Below are 22014 nucleotides of genomic sequence, written 5' to 3' on the forward strand. Positions count from 1 at the left end.
AATTTCGGTGTCCATGAACAAGGCAGTGGAGCCCCTAGCCACAGCCACTCCTTCAACTGCCTGCAGCCCGGGGACCTCCCACTCTTGTAATAGGGAGTTTGCCAACCCCCGTTCTAGGAAGGGGACCCTGACCAGTGCCCTGGACTCCACGGTGGCACAAGAGCTGACCCATCGCCCAGGTGGCACAGAGGGAGCCCGGGACTTACATGATGGCCCAGCCCAGGTAGTTGGCTGTGCTGCCCCAGTACATGGGGTTGTCCAGGATGCTGAACGGGAACGTGGTCACTCTGGCCTCCTTCAGGATCCCGAAGTAGTCGCCTGTGCATAGGGTGGACAGGACAGGGGGTCACACCCTGGCCACCCCATCCCAGGCGGAGGGGCCTGGGGTCCCCAGGGGCCAAGGCACTGACTGAGTGAGTCCCCATGCCCACCTGCTCCTGCCTCTCTGCCTTTGCACACGCTGTTCCCCCTGCCTGGGGTGCCTATTCCCCGCTCCCTGCACACCTCTCCTCCTCTGCCATCTCCCTCAGCCCACATCCCCTCCTGTAGACCCTTCCCCCCAACGCCGTCCAAGGCAGGCCTGCCTGCTATTTACTGTCTCTGCCTCCATCTCCACCCTCCTCCCCTCGCCTGGCTGCCCCCCACCTCCCCCACCCCGGGCCCCACCAGCCGGCCCGGAGCCGCTCACAGGGGAGTGTGTGGCCGCCCCGAGAAGCCTCCCCTAGAGGCATGAGACATAGGCAGTGTCCAGCGTAGCCCGGCCAGGGCATCGCCCCCAGGGCACAGCACTGCTCACTAAGGCCCCCTCTCCCCGACGTCCCTTGAGCTCCAGGCACAAATAGGGCAGGAGGAGTGGCAGTGGCGTCATCACTGTCTGGGGACAGAGGGCTCGGGGCTGGGGAGCCGTGGGAACCTTTTTTCCCGGTGGCACAGAGAACAGCTTTGGGGTGACTCACGAAGGGAAGCGGCTGCCGTGCCCTACATCCCGGAGCCCGTGGGCCCCTTGAGTTTCCAGACCATTTCTCAGGGGCGGCGGTGGTGGCTGGTATCTGGGCCCTTCCCCCTCCCTCCTCCAGACCCTCCGCTGCCCCCGCCCGCCGCCCTCTGCTGTGGGGCTGCTCACCCCTGCTCTCCTGACCTGAGGCGACAGCACCACCCCTCCACGAGGCCCACACCGTGGTCCCCACCTCCTCCCTGCCCCCCAGCCCGTCTCAGCCCCACCGGTCGCCTCCTTGTTGCTGGGAGACCATGCCTGTGGCCCCCTCCTCCCCGAGAGTGACACCTCAGTCCCCTGCACGGCTCTCGGGACACGTGTGACGTGGACCCCGGCTGGCCTTCCACTCTGGCCCCACTGGCCCTTGCACACCAGCCACCCTGCCCTCCCACCCATGGCCCTGCGCCCCACCCCTCCCGGGTTCCGCCTGCACCTGCACACCCTCTTCTACCACCGGGCTCCCTCCAGCTGCTGCCCGGTCCTCGCCCGAGGATGACAACTCTCATTTGCCTTCCGAGGGTCTTCTGTGGGACCCCTGCTGCAGCCCGCAGAGCCCCAGGCCGCCCCAGGCACTGCAGGGAATGGAGGCCAAGACGCCACAGCTGGCTGGGGCGAGGAGAGGAGGACCCAGGAGCCCCTGACCCAGGCCGTCAGAGCCGGGTCACCTCCCTGTGCCCTGTGTGCCCGGAGGGCGCTCTCTGCGGCAGTGGCCCCCTCCCCTTCCCCCAGTCCTGGGGCTGACCTGGCCCCTACAGCCCCCACCCCGCCTCCGGGCTGCTCCCCTTCCCGAGCTTCCAAGCTGCTGGGAGTTGACGTCATGAGGACATCCAGCCAGGCCAGCACTGGGCTCCCAGCCCCAAAGCACCGGAGCCGCAGGCAGTGGAGAAAGCAGAAGGCGCAGCGCCCCCCATCTGTCGCCAGCTCCGGCTCGCTCGCAGCCCACACACAGCGAACAGAAATCCCGCCCTTCCTGGTGGCCAAGCAGCTGGATGGGGTTTGAGAGCCTGGCCTCCCAAGCCAAGCAGGGCAGACCAAGGCCTGGAGAAGCAAAGGCGGCCTGGAGCTGGTGGTAGCAGGGCCCCGGCCCCCCGCCCTAGGGGTCTTACCTAGGAAGGTCCCGGTGAAGCCCAGAGCCAGGAAACTGGAAAGGACAAACACGCCGCCCACTCCCAGGAGTGCCAGGCCCACGCGGTAGGCCAAGGGGTTGTCCAGGCTCTGTATCCTGGGCTGGCTCAGCATGGCCTGCGTGAAGCTGCGGGGCAGGGGATGGGAGAGACAGGGTCACTGCTCTGCAGAGGGGCCACCCTGCCCTTCCCGCCCCCTGGGACCCCCAGAGTAGCCGGGCCAGGGGTATCGAACTCAGGGCAAGGCGGGTGCCGAAAGCGAGTGAAGTGGGCTGCAGGGGGGCCGCCCGAACTACATTCGGCCCGTGGAGAACGGCGGCGCCTCCTGCCCCGAGCATCTCCCTGGCCCCAGCCCACGCCAGGCAGGAGGGGTCACAGTACATGTTCAGCAGCTGGAGGAAAAGCAGCCCCCTCCCCTCGCGCCCCCTCCCCGCAAAGGAAGAAGGGGGGCAGGGAGGGAGGGAGGGAGAGGCGTCTGTTTGAACAGCAAACAGGACGCCGTGGGCAGAGGCCTGCATGGTGACCTGTCAAACAGTGGCACATGTGTGTCAGGGCACACCTGGCCACCGGTCACGCTGCCCACACCCCCTGCTCTCCACCCACCCCTCCTGCTGCCTGGGCTCAGGGTCACCCTGCAGCTCCAGGCTGAGCCGCTGGGATTGGCTCAGGGCCGCGCACACGCGGTGTTGTGCTAGGTGGCCCGAGCCGTGGCCCCCCTCTCCCAGCTCCGAGAGAACAGCAGCCTCCACCCCCTCCCCCTCTCCTGTCTGCAGGCGGTGGAGTGGGAGGGGCCAGGCGTGGGCAGCAGGTGAGCCCTGGCCCGGCAGAGCCCACCTGCAGGCCCCTGGCTCCTTGGCCACCAGAGCGCTAGGGACCACGCGGCAGAGCGAGTGTGCGTGAGCGTGAGTGGGGGTGGGGAGGCGCTCAGGCCTCCACGCGGATGACCTGCTGCTGCTCAGCCCCCGCCCAGGCTGACCCGTGACCCCCAAACCTAGGGCAGCGAGGCATGCCGGGCCCCCTCTGGCCATTGCTAGGCCACCTGCGGCCTGGTGCGCCCACGGCCCCAAGTTCTAGTGGGGGGCACCGCATGGCGACCCAATGGAAGAGCCGTGGGCTCGGGCAGAAGAGTGGCACTGGGTTCAGACAGACCTGGGTGCCCCAGGCTCAGTTTTCACCCCTGTGATGGTGACACTGGGAGGTATGTGACCCACTGGGCTCTGCCCACAGAGCTCAGGGACAGCTGGAGGGACAGGGGAGTGAGCTAAGGGTGACACCATGAGATGAAGCAGGACAGGCACGCTGGGCGGGGCCAGAGCTGCAATCCCACGTAGGAGACGCAGTTTGGGGGTTTTCTGCGCTGGGGGTGCGAGTGGAGAGGCTCATCCATTTGTCTCTAGTTCTGCTTGTAAAACCTGGACTGAGCTTTTGGTCACCAATATGACAAAGCTGTCTGCATTCTGCTCCCCAGAAACCCCGGAACATGGATGGAGGTGGGGAGGGGTGTCCCGCTCGGCGCCCATTTCTATCCGCAGCCCATAAGCCCTGGGAACCCCAGCCGCTCGGGGACATGGCCTCAACAACGTCTTGGGCTCGGGGCACTGAGCTCCCCGTTCTTCAGCCCACACCAAGCAAAACTGTCCACGAGAGTAGCATCTAACAGGCTCACTTGTTTTTTCTAATACACATTAAAGTAAGCATATAACCACAAAAACAAAAAAAAATGTTCACCTGGGTAACATTTTCCACCTGTGAAAAATCATGTGGAATTTAGGGCTCCGATGCTGTACTGATTCTGTACATTTGATCAACACATCACCTTTCCAAAGTGTTCCCCAAACCCATCACAGCCAAGAGAGGGTCTGTTGGTCTTACAAATAAATCCGCCCGGTTGGGGAAAAGAAAGGGGAGGAGCCCAGACTGATACCCAGGCTCACCCTGCTCTGCAGAATCCCACAACACGCCCCCCGCCGGAGGGCGGGCTGCCCTGTGAACACGAGGGGCGCCAGCACCTGGTGGTGCGAGGTCAGGGCATTTCTCCGAAAAGGTTACCCTGGGGCCCTTTCAAAGAGGCTCTGGAGGTCAGAGAGACTCTCCCGCTGGCCCGGAAGAAGGCGCCCGCCCCGCTGTGGGGAGGGCACAGACTCTAGGATGAGGGCCTCGGTCCTGCAGCCACGGGAGCTGAGTCCTGTCCCCCGCCCATGAGCCTGGGGGAGGCCCCACCCGATCTCTATGTGCTCCCCCTGCACCGGCTGCCCTGCCTGCTCTGCAGTGAGTTGTCCCCGTCTGTCTGCCCCGTTCACTGCTCCTTCCTGCGGCCACTCGGCCATCAGGCCTGTCCTGACTGTGTCCTTGAGCAGCTACAGCTAGACTCTGATGCAGCAACGGCTGGTACCCAGATGGCCACAGGGACAGAGCCACCCGTGCTGACACTCCGCCGATGCGCTGGTCCACATGCAGGGACCTGCCCTCAGGCAACGAGCACACAGGTGTGGGGGGAGGCTTGCTCCCCCCAGCACAGCCCGGCTCTTGCCCGCTGCGCCTCAGCCCGTGACTGACCGACACCCATTCACATGGTGAGGTCTTGAGCGTCACAAAACTATACCTTAAGATGGCTGAAACAGTCAATTTTAGTAATGTGTGTTTTAACACACACACACACACACACACACACACACACAGAGAACCCACCTGCAGGAACCACATAAAGCGACAGGTGAAGGGTGCTAGGGAAGGGGGCGGGACTCCCACAAAGCCCCTCCACAGAACCCCAGCCAGACCACCCAGACCTTTCAGCAGGGGGCAAACGGGAGGAGGACCCGAGGGGAGAAGAGGAAATAGGCCTGCGGGGGGGCGGGGGGTGTCCTCTTTCTCCCCCCAAATTCCCTGGGTGGCCAGCTCAGCCAGACACCAGGCCTGGCCGGCACTGACACAGGGGCCTGGACGGTGGGAGAGGGCTCTGGACCTGGGGTCACTTCCTCCCAGGCCTCCTAAGGGCCTAGGACACAAGAAGAAACAGGAGGGGCAGGAAAAGCCCGTTGGCCCTCAGGGCTTGGCCCTCAGGGTACAGAAGCAGGACGGACAGGGAGAGGGGCTTGTCTAAAGCTGCCTGCCTCTGCCGAGCGCTGGCAAAGGGGGGCTTGGGTCGGGGCCCCAGGGGGGCACCCTTCAGCCCTTGGGCCGGCCAGGCTCTCCGTCGCCTCACCCTCCGCCCCTCTGCTGCCCCGGCCCCCGCCTGGCTGCCCACCTGGGCGCAGCCCACCTGCAGGGTGGGATGGACTGCCAGCCTCCACCCCACAGAAACAGCAGCTCGGGCTGGCCCAGGGTTCTGGGCCAGCAGGTACCAGGCTGAGGAGAGACCGATTGGGGTTTTCTCTTTACATCTTGGACTCAGGAAGCCAAGAATGCAGAAGTCTAGAACTGGAAACACATTATTTTAGGGAAAAAGGCAGCAGGTCCTGTATCCTGAAGAGACTGATGTTTCGGGAGCTTTAAATGCCTCCGCGGTGATAGCCAGGAAGAAAGCGGCCGTGGGGGATGGAATGTGCCCACTCAGGCACTCACGCATTCGCTCACTCATTCATTCATTCACTCAGAAGGGCCAGAGTGTCTGCAAAGGCTCGTTAGGGAAGAAAACAGGAAAAAAAAAAAATCAAGCCGAAGGGTAGCACCTGGGCTGGCCTGCAGCCCAGGTGGGGCCGTTTGGGTCTCCTCCCTGCCCCAGGCTGAGTTTCCAGAGAGTAACTGGGGGAGGAAGGCCAGAGTGCAGCACAAACGCACCAGCAGCCAACCCCGAGGGAGGGTTGCAGGAGCCGACACAGAGCCGGCTGGGCTGCTCTCCCCCGTCCCCCCACCGTCCCCCGAGGTCACTGCTCGCTGCCCTCCGTGCGGGCACCTCTCAGCCAGCAGAGCCGGGCGGGCGAGGTTAGCCCAGCTCAGAGCGGCCCCTGCACAGTGAAAGCCAACAGTCCATCCATTCGCTCCCTGGTTCAGTCATCCGTTTGCACCCCCCGCACCCCAGCAGCTCGCGGCTCCCCGTTCTCCTTCCACGTCCCGGGCGCTGCCTGACCCCCGCATGGACCTTCCCGGGCGGCTGGGACTCTCGGGGACGGGGTTCCATGCGGTCGGGCTGCCCCTCCCGCAGGCGCCCAGGGTGGGGGGGCGAGGCCTTACCAGTGGGAGCGCAGCACGTTGAGAAGCAGGATGGCGCCGCCCAGGGCGCAGCAGGCCAGGTGGGGGGACCCGAAGGCCCTGCTCAGCTTTCGGGTCTTGTGTTCCCATCTCGCGACCTACGCAGCGGAGAGAGAAGCAGCCTGCGCGTGAGGCCTGCACGGAGGGTCACAGAGTAGGGCGGGAGCGAGGTGGAGGGGTCAGGAGGAGGGGGGATGGGGGGACGCGGCTGGCAGCTGGGGCGGTCTCAGCCCAGCCCTGTGAGGCATCCACCCTGCGAGTCCTGTACGGACGGACCACAAGGTGCTCCCAGAAGCAGCCTCTCCAGGCAAACACGACAAACACGGGGGTGGGGGCGGCCCTAAGCCCGCGCGGCCCGCTGCTGCCCTGGCTTCCTCTGCCCATGGCCCGGCACGCACTCGGGTCGCCCACTGCATGACACAGGGGACCGCGGAGGGCAGGGAGCCTGTGGACATGGCCCAGCGCCACCATCCGCAGGGCGCTCCCACTGGGTCCTGGGCCCTCAGCCCTACCCCTCAGTGTGCCGCCAAAAACAGACTTTCCAGCTTTTAACTTTTAGCTACAGAAGCCTTCATTTTCTCAAGCTCGTCACGCCTGAAATCTCGACCTTCGGCAGCCGACAGCGGAGCCAAGTTGAGGTTGGCCCCTCAGCTCCCTCCCGCCTCTGCCGTCTCCACTGGCTGCCTGCCTGTCCCTGTGGCACAAAAGCCAGCCGGGCCAACTTGCTCAAAGTCGGGAGGGCGTCTGGGTGGTCGGCCTTCGGGACAGGAACCTGCACACGTTTTCTTCTGGGGCCCCTGGGGGACAGTCCCCTCCAAAGCAGCTGGACCAAAGGGGACCCACCGAGGGGTGAAGGGAGGTCCTTGCAGGGTGACTGTCCGTCGGGAAAGTGGACGCAAGTGTCCTTGGCCAGAGGAAGCAGCCTGCTTTCACACATGGACCCGAGACTCAAGCCACAAGGGTGGACGGGACGTCCAGGCAGAGTGAGCTGGGAGGGGTGCCGACGTCCCAAGAAGCGTGGGATGTCAACGCCAGCAATAAAAATCACAACCGTCGATTCAGCACCTGATGATTTAAGTGCTTTTACCTGCGCTCACTTAACACTCAAAACAAGCCTAGGCTGATAGCACTGATGAACATGGATGCAAAAATCCTCAACAAAATACTAGCAGACAGAATCCAACAGCACACTAAAAGGATCATACACCATGATCAAGTGTGGTTTATCCCAGGGATGCAAGGATTCTTCAATATACACAAATCAATGATTAACGTGATACACCATATTAACAAATTGAAGGAGAAAAATCATATGATCATCTCAATAGATGCAGAGAAAGCTTTCAACAGAATTCAACACCCATTTATGATAAAAACCCTGCAAAAAGTAGGCATAGAGGGAACCTACCTCAACATAATAAAGGCCATATATGACCAACCCACAGCCAACATCGTTCTCAATGGTGAAAAACTGAACAGCTGATTCACTTTGTTATACAGCAGAAACTAACACACCGGGACTTCCCCGGTGGCGCAGTGGTTGAGAATCCACCTGCCAGGTTCGAGCCCTGGTCCGGGAAGATCCCACATGCCACAGGGCAACTAAGCCCGTGCACCACAACTACTGAGCCTGCGCTCTAGAGCCCGCGAGCCTAGAGCCCATGCTCCGCGACAAGAGAAGCCAACGCGATGAGAAGCCCGCGCACTGCAACGAAGAGCAGCCCCCGCCCGCCACAACTAGAGAAAGTCCGCGCGCAGCAGCGGAGACCCAGCGCAGCCACACATAAATAAATAATTTATTTTTTTAAAAAAAGAAAGAAACTAACACACTGTTGTAAAGCAATTATACTCCAATAAAGATGTTAAGAAAAAAAAAAGAAGCCTGGGGTGGGTGGGATGAGGTCTGTTTACACGTCGGGAAGACGGGGCCCCTAAGAAGTGACTGGGGTGGGGGGTGTCACTCAGCCACAAAGAGGAGCACCCGAGCGACCCCGAGACTCCAGGCCCAGTGCCCCTTCTATCTGAAGGGGCCCAGTTGTCCTTCAAACATGCTGTCTTTGTCACAAAACCTTGTTCCTGGTATGGGATTGCAAGATGCAGCTTTAAAGGCCATTGATTTTTCCTCCCAGCTGACAAGCTAATGCTTTCAAAAGGACACTGAAATCGGTGGGAAACCACGTAGTACCATGTCCTCACCCCTCCTGCAGGCCCGGTGTGGGAGCACAAGCCCCGCGGGCCAGACCCAGAGCCGCCGCATTTGTCGGTACAGGCATGTTCTGCGCTCTCCCCCACCCCGAACCGGCCACCCACCGAACGGGGCACGTGGACGAAGTGTGGTCCATCCAGAGGATGGCTGTCATTGGCTTCATGCTGAGCAAGAGGAGTCTCCATCTCGCAAAGGCCTGGAGGGCAGAGCCCACCACAGTGACGAGTCAGAGCCGCGGTGGCTGGGCTGGGGCTCTGACTAGGAAGGGGCGGGAGAGGACGTCTGGGGAAGGAAGGGTTAGGGTCTTGATCAGGGCGGTGGTGACACACAGGCGTGTACATTTGTCAAGACTCAAACTACATTAGAATGTGTTTACTTTATTGTATACACACTGTAGCTCAATAGAGCTGATTCTTAAACATCCAGTCCCTGTAGAATCTGAGTTCTAGGGACAGATAAGAACGGCCACCCACGTCACCTACCCGGGCAGACTGTTCTGCTCACAACACGCCGGGTCCGGCCCCTGAAGGAGGGGCCTCTCCCCTGTATCCAAGGGGGTCGTGACCGGCTGCACCCCAGCCCAGAGCCCTGGGCAGCGGAGGGGGCCGAGCTCCAGCCAAGCGAGCCGGGCACTGGGGCCTCCGGACTCCGGGCTGGGCCCCCCGCTGCTCTGCAGACGGCGGAGCGTCTTTCCACCAAAGGCCCTTTGGGGACCACTCTGCCAGCCTTGGCCTCCCAGATGGCCCCCCAACACCTGCTCCTTCACCTGGGAAACGGCGGGGTCATAACTGCACTTTCTGAGCAACCCAGAGACAAAAGGTGGGAGAGGGAGGAGGGGAAACAGCGAATCCGATTCACCAACAGCTGTCTGCCTCCCGGTTGGCCTTAGACGGGTTGTTATTTCAAGGCAATCAATAAAGCAGCAGCCAGGAGCCTTGCTGGGTCCGAGGTTAATGTCCCGCCTGGCCTTCCTTGGGGCCCAGCTGCACACTTCATCGGATTAGGGGCCCGGAAGCAGGCAGTGGAGCTGACCACGGGACTGGCCACCACAGGCTGGGCTGTGAGATGATGCGGGTCAGCGCCCCGTGGGCCAAGTGACTGGCAGGAAGCGGGATGACCAGACGCTCTGCCGTCACCCTCCTGACTTGGCGTGGCTTCTAGGTTCCCAGGACCCCAAAATGGAGATGCCCTGGCCCTACCCCACACTCACGTTCCCTCTCCCTAGGGCTGCCAGAGAAACACAGGCCCCCAGGTAAACCTGGATTTCATATAAAGAACAAATAATTTAGTACAAGTTGCCCCAGATGTTGCTCCCATTTGTTGTTTCCCTGAAATCCAAGTGAACTGGGCTGGTTCTGCGTTTGCCACCTTGGGCCACCTTGCCCACACCCCAGGCAGGGTCACCAGCTCACCTCTGTAACAGGTAGGCCTCTTCTCCAAAATGTTGATTCTTTTTTTTTTTTTTGCAAACCTCTCCCACAGAATCTGGGCCAGGAAGGAGGCTGCTGGGGCAGGAGGAGGACTGGGATGGATGGAAACCGGGGGAATTTGTCCCTGACCACAAGCCACCAGCTGTACATTCCCTCAACCGAGTCAGCAGGGAAATGCGACAAACGGGCCAGTGACTCCTTATCCACCTCCCAGTGTGGGGGAAGACCCAGAGGGCGATGGATGGCCACACGCCAGCACCAGCGCCTCGTCCGGGTGGAGAGGGCCCCTCCCCCAGGGGCCCTGATTCCAAGAGCAGCCTCTGCATCTTGGTCACCTCCGGGTCCCACTCGGCCACACTGATGGTGCTGGGTCTGCCTGTAAAAGAGGTGGCTCTGTTCCCCCCGGCAGCCTGGGGCCCATGTCCTGGGGCTCAGAGGGTGTAAGGCGTAGCCCAGAGGTGTTTTGGTCAAACCCACAGCATTTAAAAATATATGTCCATCAACAGAGGAACAGATAAAGAAGATGTGGTACATATATACAATGGAATATTACTCAGCCATGAAAAAGAACGCAATTGGGTCATTTGTAGAGGTGCAGATGGACCAAGAGACTGTCATACAGAGTGACGTAAGTCAGGAAGAGAAAAATATCATATATTAACTCATATGTGGAATCTGAAGAAACTGGTACAGATGATCTTATTTGCAGGGCAGAAACAGAGACACAAATGTAGAGAACAAACGTATGGACACCAAGTAGGGGAGGAAGGGTGGGATGAATTGGGAGACTGGGATTGACATATGTACACTATTGATGCTATGTATAAAATAGATAACTGGTGAGAACCTGCTGCATAGCATGGGGAACTCAGTGCTCTGTGGTGACCTAAATGGGAAGGAAATCCAAAAAAGGGGGATATATGTATACGTGTAGCTGATTCACTTTGCTGTACAGTATAAATTAACACAATATTGTGAAGCAACTATACTCCAATAATAAATAAATGAATAAATAAAAATAAAAAATATCTGACCCAACAATTCAACACCATTTAGAATTTCCACATTAAAACCCAGGCATCTGGGGCTTCCCTGGTGGCGCAGTGGTGAAGAATCCGCCTGCCAGTGCAGGGGACACAGGTTTGGGCCCTGGTCCGGGAAGATCCCACATGCCGCGGAGCAACGAAGCCCGCGCGCCACAACTACTGAGCCCGCACGCCTAGAGCCCGTGCTCTGCAACAAGAGAGGCCACTGCAATGAGAAGCCTGCACACAGCAACGAAGACCCAATGCAGCCAAAAATAAATTAATTAATTAAAAAACAAAAACCCGGGCCTCCCTGGTGGCGCAGTGGTTGAGAGTCTGCCTGCCGATGTAGGGGATACGGGTTCGTGCCCCGGTCTGGGAGGATCCCACATGCCGCGGAGCGGCTGGGCCCGTGAGCCATGGCCGCTGGGCCTGCGCATCCGGAGCCTGTGCTCCGCAACGGGAGAGGCCACAACAGTGAGAGGCCCGCATACCGCAAAAAAAAAAAAAAAAAAACAACCCATGCATCCAATTTGAGGTGAAAAATCTGGACACTGAGGCTATGGGGGCTTCCACCCTGCACGGCAACCCCGGCCGCAGCCATGCCCGGGGTGGGAGCAGATGTCCCATGTGGGGTCGGGCTCCTGCAGGCTCATGCCGGGGGGGGGGGCGGCAGGGAGACAACACCCACATGCCCGCCGGATGGAGCCCCATTAACTGCAAAGCCGACTCACCAGTGTCCACAGGGAAGGAGAAAAAACACGTTCCCAAGACACGCGAGGTGTTTGAGCTAGGAGCCACCAGCTTCGCAGGGCACTGTGTCCCAACACTCAGAGGAGGCCTGCTGGGTTTGAGGCCCAGGGATCAGAGTGTTGACGGGTAACATCACTGACTTAGGACCTGGAACTCCTGTGTGTGAGCCAGGGGGGTCGCCACAGGCTCAGCAGGCCTGGACCCTGGCCAGTTGTCACAGACTGTGTGTCCATGGGCCGTGTCCTCTGCCTGAAACACCATTGGTACCGACCACAGAAGTCACAGGGACCGCATGCTCACCCAGGGCCAGGTCACAGTGTGTCCCCTGGGACACCCTCACACAGGGAGGCTGACAGCCCAGTGGCACCTGTTAGAACCAGGACCCGCCAAGCATCCGCACTGTCCGAGCATCTCACTGGGGACACAGTGAGTGTGGGTGACAGCAACTGAAACGATGGGGCATGGGGGTGAGGCCACAAGGACAGAGATGGACTCTGGGGCGTCTTTTCAGGGCCCGTGGTCCACAGAGCAGAGAAAGTCTCCAGCGCTGGAAGCACGAGAAGTCCTTCCTCTCAGTCCATCCACCCACCCACCAAGCGCCCATCTATCCATACGTCCAGCTTTTACTGGGGGACCTACTACAGGCCTGATGTTGTGCTAGAGTGTTCTCTTGAAAGGAAAATGGGGAAAAAATACAGGAAGTAAAAGTGCTTGCTTTGATTGGTACATGTAATTTAACAGTGATAACTCAAAGCCCAGATGGGTCCACAGGACAAAAGCCAGGGCAGCAGGAGGACCTGTGCACCGAGCACCTCTACAGTGTGGCGGGGGCTGCTCTGGACCACCCCCAGCCTCTCAGATGCCCCACGTGTCCTCGAAGTGAGGCCCCGTGTGAAGTGAGGCGGCGGCCCTCACGCTCCTTAAAGGACTGACTGCTGGGCGGGGACCCAGCGCCTGGAGGACGGCAGGTGGGCTGGGGCGCCGGTCCCAGGTTCGCCCATGAGCTCCTCCGCCGACCAGCCGTGTGACCCGGGGGCATCGCAGCCCCTCTCTCTGCCTCAGTTTCCTGACCCGGAAGAGGGAGCCAAGCAGCGATGTCGCACCTCATGGCGATGCTTTGAGAGTCCGGGAGTTGACGCGTGTCTGGAGGAGACTGCGGCGCTGTCTGCCTCCTTCCGGGGGAACGAGCGGGGGCGGCGTGGGGTGGGGGGCCGCCCACAGGTGAGGAGAGCCTGCTGTGCCCGCGTCCCGGGCGGTGAGGACCGGCAGAGCTGGCACCACGCGGGCACCAGGCCCCGTCTGCCGGAACCTCCCCCCGCAGCCCCCGTGGCCCTGAATCCGGCAGAAGGGAGGCCGGCCACCGTCTAGTCCGGGCTCTCCACCTGGGGGCCTGGCCGTGTTCCGGGGCTCAGTAAACATCCCCAAACGGAAGCAAAGGCCGAGTGCTTTTGCATTTGTAGCTTTTGCTAAGAAGGAGCCAGAGTTTCCTTGCGTTTTTCAAAGGGGTCCACAGCCCAGAAGCACGAACCACCTGTGCACCACCAGCCCTCCTGCTCGGGTGGCGGTCCCCTCCCGCCAGGCACACAGGTGCTCCAGCCTCCTCGCCGCCTTCTTCCTGCCTGCGATGCGCGCCACGAGCTGCCCTGGACCAGCCAGCACAGCCAGGACCTCCCGCTCCCTGCGCCTGGCCCCACAGTCAGATGACATCCCACCTCTGTCTGTGCTCAGTGTCACATCCGCACGCGATGCAGCCAACAGAGGGGGCCCCTGCGAGCGCTGATCTCCACGCGCGGGTGGACGCGGGAACGCACGACAGCTCAGCGGCCTCGGGTGAGGGGCTTCCCTGCAGCGGGGCTCGGTGGGGCCTGCCCAGCTGGTTCCATCTAAAAGTGGGCAACGGCCTGGCCTGGAGGGACTGGGAAGGCTGGGAGCTGGGGGGCTCCGCGAGAGGGAGTCCCAAGCTGTGCCCTGTTGCACAGGGTGGCGTCCAACAGCTTCCCCCAGCCGAGCTGCCCCTTCACCACTGTCCATGAGCTCGCTCAGCCATCACACCTGCGCACTGGACACCTTCCACCAGCTTGTCCAGCGAATACATCAATGCTGAGCTGCACGCCGTCTTCCCCCAGCAGTGAATTCACACCTGGATTTGACTGCCTAGGAGACGGTCCCCAAATCCTACTGCCCACTCCAGACAACCCGAAAGGGTCCCGACGTGGCATGACGGAGTTGAAGCATCACCATCTGCAACTCCTAAATGAGGACCCAGGAAACTCTATCATCAGGGACAGGGCGGAGAACCTGGCCGTGAGGGTCAGGCTGACCTCCTGAATCCACTGGTCAATCTCAGTGTCATGCAAAGTGGCACTTCCTGACAGGCTGGGACAGGTAGCATGACGTGGACCGGCAGGACACGGCACTTGGCAGGGCAAACTGTCAAATACTGGCAATTTCACATGCTTCAGCCGAACACGCAGCACGTTTACGAAGTGTTCTTTATAAGAATCAGGTTCAGGAAATACAGAGGAACACGTTGAAAGGCATCACAAAGATATAATCGCCCAAACTCAGAAAATCCTACTGGACAAATGATTCAGTTTCTTCCATAAGTAAATGACATGGAAAGAAGGGGTGGGACACTGGTCTGGGTAAAAAGGGCTCGGGAATCACATCGACTGAATGCAACGTGTAGACCTTATTTGGATCCGGATTCAAACACACCAAGTGGAACAAGATACTTTTGAGACAATTGGGGAAAACTGAACATGGGCTGAGTACTGAATGGTATTAAGTTATTACCACTGTCCTTTCTACTTCCAGCTAAGATGGATGAAGCTTAGCCTCTCACCCGAAACAACCAAAAACAGACAAATATACAAGGGCTTTCCAGACACCAGACAGGAAGGAATGAAGGACGCTGATTTAAACCTAACCCATCAATAACATTAAATGCTAATGGCCAAACATCTCAATTTAAAGGCAGAGATTGTCAGGACTTCCCTGGCGGTCCAGTGGTTAAGACTTCAGGGGGCGTGGGGTTGATCCCTGGTCGGGGAAGTTCCACATGCCATGGGGTTCAGACAGAAGAAAAAAAAAAAAAAAAGAAAAAGCAGAGATTGTCGGATTAGATAAAAAAGCAAGATCCAACTGCATGCTGGCTCCGCAAAATACACTTTGCTTATAAAGATACAAACCAGATCAAAGTAACAGGCTGGCACAAGAGACATCCTGCTAACACTGGTCAAAAGGAGAGTGAGTGGTTACACTGATTTCACACAAAGTAGATTTCAGAGCAAACATTATTACTGGGATAAAGAAGATCGTTTCATAATTATCCAAGAGGACATAACAACCCGAAACATCCATGCACCCAATGCCTGAGCTTGTGGTCCATGAAGTAAAACTGATAAATCTGCACAATAGAAATAGTTATTTTAATACCCCTCTCTCAATACTGATAGAACAAGTAAGGATATAGATTTGAATACTATCAACCAGCTTGGTCTACTGACGTTTATAGAAGACTTTCCTTAACAACAGGAGAGGGACTTCCCTGGTGGCGCAGTGGTTAAGAATCCGCCTGCCAATGCAGGGGACACGGGTTCGAACCCTGGTCTGGGAAGATCCCACATGCCGGGGAGCAACTAAGCCCGTGCGCCACAACCACTGAGCCTGCGCTCTAGAGCCCGCAAGCCACAACTACTGAGCCCACGTGCTGCAACTACTGAAGCCCACATGCCTAGAGCCCGTGCTCCGCAGCAAGAGAAGCCACCGCGGTGAGAAGCCCGCGCACCACAACAAAGAGTAGCCCCTGTTCGCCGCAACTAGAGAAAGCCCGCATGCATCAATGAAGACCCAATGCAGCCAAAAAATAATTAATTAAAAAAAAAAACGGTAGAAATTAGTTTCAAGTGCGCACAGGACATTTACCAAGACAGACCACATGCCGGGAAATAAAACTAGTCCCAGTAAGTTCAAAAGAATTATACATCGCGCAAAGTGTGTTCTCTGACCACAATGGAGTTAATTAGAAATTAATAACAGCAAGATAGCTGAAAAAAATCCCCAGATTAAGTAACGTATTTCTAAAAAAAAAACAACTCACGGGAAAAAGAAGAAATGGAAAGGGAAACTAGAAGGATTTTGACTTGAACAAAAATGAAAGCACAACATACCAGCGTCTGTGGGATGCTGCTGCTTGGGAGGGTTTATGGCACTGAACACCCACAGGAGAGAAAGAAGGAAGGTCTCCAATCACTGGTCTCAGCTCCCACAAGAAACTAGAGAAAGAAGAGAAAATGAAACCCATGTAAGTAGAAGAAAGTTTGAAGTGGGAATCAATGATAGAAAATAGAAAAACACTAGAGAAAAATCAATGAAACCATGAGATGGTTCTCTGAAAAGATGAATAAAACCTCTATTCAGACTGATCTGAATAGAGATCAAGGAAAAAAGACACAAAGGCAAAAAAAGGAATACGTGAACAACTTATACCAATGAACTTGATCAAAGCTCACTCAGCAAAAGAAGCAGAGAGTCTGACCAGCACGCACTATACCCATCAACATATTTTAACATATAGTCAAAAATCTTCACGAGAGGGGCTTCCCTGGTGGTGCAGTGGTTGAGAGTCTGCCTGCCCATGCAGGGGACACGGGTTCGTGCCCCGGTCCAGGAAGATCCCACATGCTGCGGAGCGGCTGGGCCCGTGAGCCATGGCCGCTGAGCCTGCGCGTCCGGAGCCTGTGCTCCGCAACGGGAGAGGCCACAACAGTGAGAGGCCCGCGTATCACAAAAAAAAAACTAAAAAAACAAAAAATAACAAACCTTCACGAGAAAAAGTTCCAGGTCCAGACGGCTTCACTGGTGAATGCTACCAAACATTTAAGGAAGGAATAGTACCAATTATGTACAAACTCTTCCCAAAAACTGAAGAGGAAGGAACACTCTCCAATTCATTCGACGAGGCCAGCATTAGCTGATGCTAAAACATTGCAAGAAAACTAGAGAAAAATACCCCTCCTGAACAAAATGCAAAAATTCTAGACAAAATGTTAGCAAATTAGCAAACGAAATCCAACAACATACTAAAAGGATAATACATCATTACCGAGTGAGATTTATACCGGAACAAAAAGTTGGTTTAACGTTTGAAAACCAGTCAATGTAATTCACCACATAAACAAAGTAAGTAAGAAAAAACACTACGATCACCTTAAAAGACACGAACATTTGACAAGAATCCAACATACACTCCGGACAGAAACTCAGCACATGAGGAGTAGCGGGAAACGCCCTCATCCTAACAAAAGGCATCTGTGAAAACCCTACAGCTGACATCACCCCGGATGCTCCCTTAGACTAGAAAGAAGGCATCATGTCAAGTAAAATGTGACACATGGTCACCTACATAAACTCTGATGAAATCGACAAATAATGCCGGACTGGCACCCCGAAACCTGTGAAGCTTCGCCAAGAATTTAAGAAAAGACCTCAATAAACAGAGAGATACAGAATGCCCGTGGGTCCAGAAACTCAGTATTATGAAGATATCAATTCTCCTTGATTGGTGTACAGATTCAACGCAAACCCAATCAAAATCCCAACAGGCTTTTTGCTGCAAATCGACAACCTGAATCTAAAATTCTCATGAAAATGCAAAGGACTTAGAATAGGCAAAGCAACTGAAAAAGGACAAAGGGAGGCCAAGTCGACAGATTTTGAACCGTATCATAAAGCCACTGTGACCAGGACTGGGGTGCTGGTGCCAAAGTGGACAAACAGACCATCGGAACAGAACAGAGAGTCCAGAAATAGACCCACGTGTGTAAGGTCGACCGATCTGTGACAAAGTATAAAGGTCATTAATTCAGGGGGCAGGGGACAATGGCACTGGGTGTCGTGCGCAGAACCCAGAACTCAGACCACGTACAAAAATTAACACAAGTGGTTATAAATCTAAACATAAAACCTGAAGCTACAAAATTTTTAGAGGAAAACAAACTAGAAAATCTGTATGACCTCGAGACACGTACAAAAATTAACACAAGTGGGTTATAAATCTAAACATAAAACCTGAAGCTACAAAATTTTTAGAGGAAAACAAACTAGAAAATCTGTATGACCTCGAGTTACGCAGTGATTTCTTAGATACACTGCGAAAAGCACAATTCGTAGACGCAGAGATGTGATGAATGGTCGGGTTCTGGCTGACGGCTGGAAGGCTGGGCAGTTGTCGCTCTCCCCGGGGGGCGGGGGGCAGCCCCCAGCGCCCACACCAGCTGCTCTCCACCTGCACAAATGCCCGCCAGGCCCCCTCAGCCCTCCGGCGCGGCCTGCGGCATCCCCTGCCACCTCCTCGGCCTCCCTTCACCCAGGAGACCAAGTCACAAGACCCCCTCCTGCTCCTGGGCCCTGGGTCCCCTGCGTCTCCTCGCCCCTGCTGACACCCCCGAGGGTAGATCCCGTCCGGGCAGGTCCTCAGGCCCCTTCTGCCCAGGGTGACCAAGGTCACCTCACCAGGGCAGGACACAACTGCCCCCCTGCACCGGCCCCCCAAAGAATCACTGTTGTGATGTCGATTAATCACACTCTGCCTCGTGGCCACCTCCCCCATCCCTAATGTTTGCCTCTGGGGCAAGGAAAGGGACCCGGAGGCTCTGCCCCTGTGGAGCCCGCTGGCCTCAGACAGGCCAGCCCTGGACCGGGCAGGTGGGGGACAGACGGCTGGTCCAGATCTTGGCTCTGCAGCGGGGCCTCGGGCCAGGCACTACTCAGGACGTGGCGGGGCTGGCGAGGGTCCCTGCCGCCACCTGGCCTCTGGGCGGCTGTGGGTGCCTTTGTTGACTTGGAAGATGGTCACAGCTGTGACTCGGGTGGGACCTCATCTTGGGGTCCAACCTGCCACCACAGGGAGTCCAGGAAAGGGGCCTGGGAGCTCTCAGCCAGCAAATCCCTCGGGGGGGGGACGGCTCGCCTGTGAGGACAGCTCCCCACCCGCCCCACCCCCGGGCAGCCCATCCTGTCTGAGCTGCTTTCCCTATGCCTGCGACGGGGCCGTGCAGGAGGACGCCGAAGGGACCCCACCCATGCACATCTGGAGGAAGCAGGGAAGCTGCCCAGCCCCCCACAAGAAAGCCCATCACCCCCTCAATAGGCCATGCGGTGGCCACGTGGCCCGAGAGCCCCAGGCTGGGGCAGGGGGCACCCGTGGACACAGCGACACAGTCCTTGTTTAAGCAGACCAAATACCTGTTTTTCAGTTTTACGTAATAAAATACACTAACGGGGCAGGGAGAGGTGATTCTTTATTGAAAGATCCGCTCGCTCGGGGATTCGTCTAAATGTGCTGGTTTTCCCCCTACGCTTACAATGTTTGAGTTACGCACAGCTCTTTAGGGTCTTTTTTAAATTTTAAATGAAACAAGGCCCACCTATAGGAAGCCACTGGGAAAACAGTCGTGGAGTGAGTGGCTCTTCAACTACTAACCAAATACAGTACAAAACCTGGTCTGCCTTATTTGGTCAATATTTACATGGACTTCAGCCTCGGAAAGGAAATTGGGCCATGCTGGCGCTCAGCTGGGGAGCCGTCTAGATACGCGGGTTCGATAGGCAGCTAGGCCCCCTCTGGCAACAGAGGCGGGCGGGCGGGACACGCCACCAAGACCAGTGCCAACGCCAGTGTCGGCACAGCATCCGCACCTACGGCCAGACGGCTTTTTTTCTTTTTTTTTCTGAGCTAAGAGTAGTTTATTTTAGAAGGGGAGACTATTTTCGGTCAGCTTTAGAGGTAAAAGTAAAATTCTTTGAGACAGAGGACACTTCCCGTCGCCCTGGAAAGCTCCCCGCGCCCCCGAGCCCCCGCCCCACGGCCCCTGACCTGGTTTCTGCCCCGTCCAGCCTTCTCCAGCGTGTGTGGCCACCAGACAGTCCAGGGAGCTGTGCGTGGATGGACCATGGCTGGCTCACGCACCCCAGCTGGGGCCCTGAGTCACGGGCTCTGCTGGTGTCAGCAGAGCTGGTCCCAGGATTGTGTGCACTCGTGTCTGCTGGGCTGAGGGAAGCGAGCCTTCAGCGGTCTGGGCACCTGTGCCCACCCACCCCGTGCTGTGCGACCCCAGGAGGGTGGGCTGGGAAGACTGACCGGGCAATGGCAGGGGACCCTCGGGGGGCACCTCTCACAGTGCACAGCCCGAGGCCCAGGTTGGGGCAGGACGTGGAGCCGACAGAGGGAGCGAGGAGCCAAGGCCTGGGGCACAGAGACCCCTTCCTGAGCCCGGACAGAGACACAGGAATGAAGGGGGCGGAGTCACGAGACACAGGAAGGAAGCGGGGAGGAGTCACGAGACACAGGAAGGAAGGGGGAGGAGTCCTGGGCAGGGAGGGCGGGAGGTCTGGGGGGGTGCTCTGCAGGAGGGCGGGCCTGAGCCCCTCTGTTCCAGACTGCTTTCATCTGGGAAGCAGGGAGCAGTGCGGAGCCCCCCTGTAGCCTCCCCGTCACCCGCTGAGCCGGGTGGGTGAAGACGAGACGTCTGCCCCCTCTTGGCCCTGGGACCCCCAGGGGGCGGCAGCAGTGGGGTGTGGCGCCTGGTCCCCAGGTCCAGAGAGCAGACAGTGGTGGCATCTGTCAGGAGGCCACCCACTCGCTGGGCTTGAAAGGTCAGCCCCAGACCTGGGCTGCGTGGCGGGCGAGAAGGAAGATCAATATTTCTACAACCACTTTCCAGGTGAAAACTGCAGTTCAGAGAGGGAAGGTAACCTGCCGCGATGCACAAAGGCAGGGCCGGGACTTGCCCGGGGGCTCTCCTCATGAGCCCTCTGCCCAGAGAGGATGGGCATGGGCCCGGCGCCCAGCACTGCCTCGGAGAATGTGCCGGAGGGCTAGTGAAGCTCCACCAGCCGATGTCACGATATTGGTGCCAGAGCCCGAGGGTGCAGCTAATCCTCTTATCCTCCGAGGCAGGAACTGTGCTGAGGAAAGTGCTTTGCCTAATTGTGCTCCCTCACAGTTAATCCAGAAAAAGAGGCCCCGTAGCATGGACTGGCATGACACGGCCCGCGGGCCCCCCGCTCGGGATGGAGATCACCAGCTCAGGCCACCAAGGGTGCTCACCTCACTGTGGCCCAGACCCCAGCTCACCTCCTGGTCAGGCGTCCGGAGCTGGGAGGGGCCATCTCTTGGCCACCACCAGCCTCCCGGAGCGAGCTGGGCCACAGCAGGGACACGACCTGGCAGGGCAGGGCATCGCGCTTTGGTAGGACTGTCTTTCGTGGAAGAAAGTCGCGAGCGTGGTCTGAACCTTTCCACCAGGACAGCACCCACTGCTGAGCCTGTGTGGCATCCAGGTGTGAGCGGGGCTGAGCCGGGCCTGGGGGGCCCTCGCTGCTGTGCAGTCACTAGGGCCTGAGGCCACCGGGGCCACGATGCCGTCCCTTGCGGATGCTGCCCCGTCTGGGGGGACCTGACGCCAGGAGGGCTTGGGGACGCGGTGCTGCTCCTCTCCAGCTGCCTTCCCTCACAGGCTGGCCTCCTCGCTGCCTCTAAACCCGTTCCTCAAACCCAGAGTGGTCCGCAGACCGGCAGCTTGGGAGCCTGTTAGAAATGCAGGCTCTCAGGACCTGCCCCAGACCCACCGAGTCAGAGTCGGCGCTTTAACCAGACGCCCTGGGATGGCGAGGCGGCTGTGCTGCTCCAGGACACGGTGGGGACCCTGCAGCCGCTCGCTCCCGACGCAGCTCCCCCAAAGTTGGCTCCGGGCTCCTCTGTGCACACCCACGACCCTGCTGCACACTCGACTCCTGGGGCGTGCTGGTGTGTAAGCCTCTTTCCCGCCTCCCCACCCGCGGGATGACCCCTGGAAGGTGCTGTCCTAGAAGCAGCCACGGAAGGCATCACATACACACTCCTCGGGCCGTCCGGGGCTCAGAGTACAGCTGCAGGCAGACGGCAAAACCAAGCTCCTGCCTTCCTTGACCTCTGAGCTTGACGGGGCACGTGACTCTCTGGGGACCCTGGTGGCCGTTAAGTCCTTGTAACAACAGGCTTTGCGCCTTGGAGGAGAGAGCTCGCAGATGGAGCTCCTGCTTTGATGAACCTCGGGAACGGCCTTCCCAGGAGAAGTCAGCACCTCCCACAACGGCTGGATGCGATCAGAGCACAGCACCTACTGTGTGCAGCGCCCGCCCGGGGACCTTCTCAGTCCTCGCCACCACCCACGAGGAAAGCACTTCAGTTTATACACAAGGGAACAGAGGCACAGAGAGGTTAAGTGACTCACTCAAAGCCACACAGCTG

The 22014-nt window shown here is 58.2% G+C and overlaps 1 protein-coding gene across 3 annotated transcripts in view; it reads right to left on the reverse strand.

Annotated features, from left to right (window-relative positions):
- Positions 1-22014, reverse strand: part of PEMT (phosphatidylethanolamine N-methyltransferase) — a 47683-nt gene that overhangs the window by 3241 nt on the left and 22428 nt on the right. For all 3 annotated transcript variants that reach the window (XM_060082314.1, XM_060082313.1, XM_060082312.1), the window contains exons 3-5: positions 6289-6404; positions 2101-2246; positions 207-318 (exon numbers count right to left, since the gene is read on the reverse strand). In XM_060082314.1, coding sequence (XP_059938297.1) covers positions 207-318; positions 2101-2246; positions 6289-6404 — 374 coding nt within the window. The remainder of the gene's footprint in view (positions 1-206; positions 319-2100; positions 2247-6288; positions 6405-22014) is intronic.

Source organism: Mesoplodon densirostris, chromosome 18 (genome assembly GCF_025265405.1).
Source record: "Mesoplodon densirostris isolate mMesDen1 chromosome 18, mMesDen1 primary haplotype, whole genome shotgun sequence".
In the NCBI taxonomy this organism is placed as follows: Eukaryota; Metazoa; Chordata; class Mammalia; order Artiodactyla; family Ziphiidae; genus Mesoplodon; species Mesoplodon densirostris.